Source organism: Vicia villosa, linkage group LG6, assembly GCF_029867415.1.
Source record: "Vicia villosa cultivar HV-30 ecotype Madison, WI linkage group LG6, Vvil1.0, whole genome shotgun sequence".
Taxonomy (NCBI): Eukaryota; Viridiplantae; Streptophyta; class Magnoliopsida; order Fabales; family Fabaceae; genus Vicia; species Vicia villosa.
In genome coordinates this window covers 126,031,996-126,035,665 of record NC_081185.1, presented here as the reverse complement: position 1 = coordinate 126,035,665, position 3,670 = coordinate 126,031,996, and the positions used below count along the sequence as shown (strand labels likewise).

At 34.3% G+C, this 3,670-nt stretch overlaps 1 protein-coding gene across 1 annotated transcript; it reads right to left on the bottom strand.

Moving 5' to 3' along the window:
• Positions 1-236: 236 nt before the first annotated feature.
• Positions 237-2,928, bottom strand: LOC131609894 (ricin B-like lectin R40G3). The gene is made up of 4 exons (XM_058881712.1): positions 2,299-2,928; positions 2,077-2,199; positions 652-880; positions 237-483 (listed from the first exon to the last, which is right to left on the bottom strand). Coding segments are annotated over exons 1-4 (912 nt in total). The 5' UTR covers positions 2,857-2,928; the 3' UTR covers positions 237-481.
• Positions 2,929-3,670: the final 742 nt, after the last annotated feature.

The window sequence follows — 3,670 nt, the reverse complement described above, 5'->3', positions numbered from 1 at the left end:
TAATCTTGTTAATTGATCACTATATGATCACTTAAGCTAGGCAGTCTTATGGGCTTTAATCTTTTTAATTGATCCGACAGGTATATTCGTTTTATTCATACTTTTTACGGTACAAACCAATATTTGAGACCCGCACGCCCTAATAAGCCCGATCAACCTCGCCCTTTTTTTATAGGCTTTTGCAACTTTGACACAAAAATTTGCAATTTCTTAACTTAAAATGTACAATGTCCAAGTGATCAACACACAACATGTCCTATTGAAAAGTTTATAGCTGGTTGCTTGGTACCAATATCTTCATTGAATAGCTGGTTGCTTGGTACCAATAAATTAATTGCAAACCATTTATATATTACGAAAAACGCACAAATTATACAAACAAAACACAAACCACTCATCAAACAAAAGAGACAACAGTCTTCCCAACTTATAGATATAGATAATTATTCTTCAAAACCATTGCCAGTGCCTTCAATTGTACTCCTGCATTTACCATTATTCAAAAGTATAATCAGTCAATTGTTGAGGAATACACAGAAAAAGAAAAGAGATCCCATTTTTTTTTTCTTTTTATCATCTGTAATATAAGCTAGCACCGAAAGTAATAGAGATTTGTCAGGAATTTGATTAAATTATGGATAGAAAACTTACAGTAGGGCAAGATCTTCCACTGCTGGTTATCACCGCTGTTCCAGTCCCAGAGGACAACAGTAGTGCCATCATGCACACCTCCAGAATCTTTGTCACCATGAAAGGCATCCATGTTGAGATGAATATTGTTGACCATCCTTACAGCCCGGAAGCCGCTACCCTGGTCCTTGCTCTCAGTCCATAAAATAGACTGATCAAGATAGTCTGGATTGTAACGTACCAGCCGAACCTACATAAAGATTATGAAAACAGACATGTAAACACTAAATATGCGACGCATGTTATTAAAAGATCACATTGTCAGCATGTTTTTAAAAGATTACATTGTCAGGTTATAAAAGTATGAAAGAAATAAAGAAACAGATACTGTTATGCTTTTATTTTTGTATGAAAATGGATAGGAATGGGAAGGTTGTCCTACCCCATTCAAAAGACAAAACATGCCATGTGCTCTAGCAAGTGCTTATAATAATGATAATTATAGATTAAAGATGACTTACCAAGGAAAGTACATAAAAAATGGACCAAAAAACTGATTTACTTTAACCTTGATTATACTTTTAGTTAATTTTAGTTTGAAAATTCTTACTTAAAATTTTGATGGAATGTAAATAGAAAAACTACTACAGTGAAAGGCTGTGTAATGAAGATTAAATGAGCGTTTGGATTGACAGTGAGTTAAAGTGTGTGATTGGAAAACTTGAAGATCATAGTGGGAGAGAAGCTACAGATATCAGCTTCTCAAAATCACAGTGAAAAAGACTCACCGTGTTACCAAACATAGGCTAACAAAATCATGTATTTTGATTTTGCTGAAACTCTTGTCAAAACACAATGGATCACCGTGATTCTACCAAAGTTAACATCAATCCAAACAGCAGTAACAAACTGTACTTATCCCAATCCAAACAGTTAGATAATTTAAATACCAGAGCAACAAACCAAACCACATGCAACTTTGTTTGAAAAGTATAAAGCTTCAAGAACCTCATAATTAAATAATTGAAAAAAGTTCCCAAAGGGACTACTTTACCATTTTACCATTTGATTTTATTTACAAACAGAAAAGCTAGCACATTTTTTCCCAAGTAACCAAACACAAAGATCACAAAGTAGCAGCCACTAGCTGGTAGTAACAGACACCACATAACAGAATGTTGCAAAAAAATGCAGAAAAACATAACAAACTCCGTTGCCTAATTGCCTGTGCAAGGGTAACAAATACCAAATTCTCCGATAATTTAAACAAATTGACTATATACTAAAGATGAAATTTTCACGAGGTTTCAAATTTTGATACATTATATAAAACCTTAATTCTTCATATGAAAAAAAAAAAATTTCAAATTCGAAAATGAATAATATATGAATAATCAGATCAACAAACAAGAACCTAAGATGCACATTGTTGCAGAAATATCTTACTGGATGGGAGGCAGCAATGGAATGCTTAATGGCTTCCCCAGTGACCTTGTTGACCAAAGCAAAAGAAGGGTGACCATCTTCATCCTTCACCCTGGTACTCCACTTCTCATCCTTGTACCAATGCTGCAACAACAAAATCAAAAACACAAATCAATCACAAACCCGAAGTCATAAAACCCTAAAAAAGATCTACAAACAATTTCTAACAAAATGAGACTTTACCTGATGCTGATCTAAAGGATCAGAGGGTGCAAAAACCACTTCCCCGCGACGGATAGTGAGTGAGTGATTCGGGGAAGCTTTGGTGAGAATCTTGAAAGTGCGTTTGTTGGAGGAGATAGGATGACCAACAGGTGATACCTCATGGTTGACATGGTGAACGGACGTTGGAAAATGAGGGTGATGGGACTCATGAGAAACATGTTGAACAGTAGGGAACGGGGTGGAGGAGTGATCAGGTGCAGGTGGGTATCCACCGTAGTTATGAGGCTGAGGTGGAGGTGGAGCAGGGTAATTGAAGTCGTCATCGTCACGGGACACGTGTCCAGTGTGGAAGACTTGAGTTTCTGCTTGGTGAGGAAGTGGTGGTGGTGGGTAAGAGTCGTTGTAGAACGGCGGTGGTGGTTGTTGGTGATGATGCGGCGGTGGTGCGTGGTTGAAGGGGGAGGAGGTGTAACCGGGTGGAGGGAATTCTGGTTCTTCGGTGTCGTCTCGTGGGTTGTGGTGGTGAGTGTGGGTTACGTTTGAGGAGTTACGGCCATGGTTGAAAGGAAAATCCATTTTGTGATGATTTTGATTGTTGCAGTTGGAATTGGAGTGAAGAAAAAAGAGGCGTGTGCTTAATTGTTAAGCTTAGTTTTGGTTTTATATACAAATCGATGATCGATGATGAAAACAAGAGTATGGTGTGGGTGGGCCAACAACGCGTTGGATTGTTACCGACGTAATTCCATCACTTTCAACACGTGGCGATGCTTTACTTCGTTAACTAACCCGTGCATACGGAAGGCTCTCTTCGCGAATTTGGAAAAATTATTTATTTTAAATAAAAATTTTAAAAAAAATTCAATAAATAATTAGTTATTACGTATATAAAAATATTTAGATTAATAATAAATTTTTTTTCGTATATCAATTTTGGATTAAAAATATTTAATCATAAATACCATTTATCGTATATAATAATATTTAAATAAATAAGAATTTTTTTCGTATACAGACTTCATTTTTGTTTATATATCATTTACAAAAATATTTGGATCAATAGTAAATTTCGTATTTTTATGTAAATATTTTTATGTAAATTTTCAATACATAAATAAATATTTACATCAATAATAAATTTTGTTCACATATACAGACTTCATTTTTGTTTAGGTATCATATACAAAAATATTTGGATCAATAGTAAATTTCGTATATAAAAGTATTTACATCAATAATAAATTTTGTTCACGTATAGAGACTTCATTTTTGTTTAGGTATCATTTACAAAAATATTTGGATCAATAGTAAATTTAGTATATAAAAATATTTACATCAATAGTAGATTTTTTTCCGTATATCATTTTTGAATAAAAAATATTTGAACCAT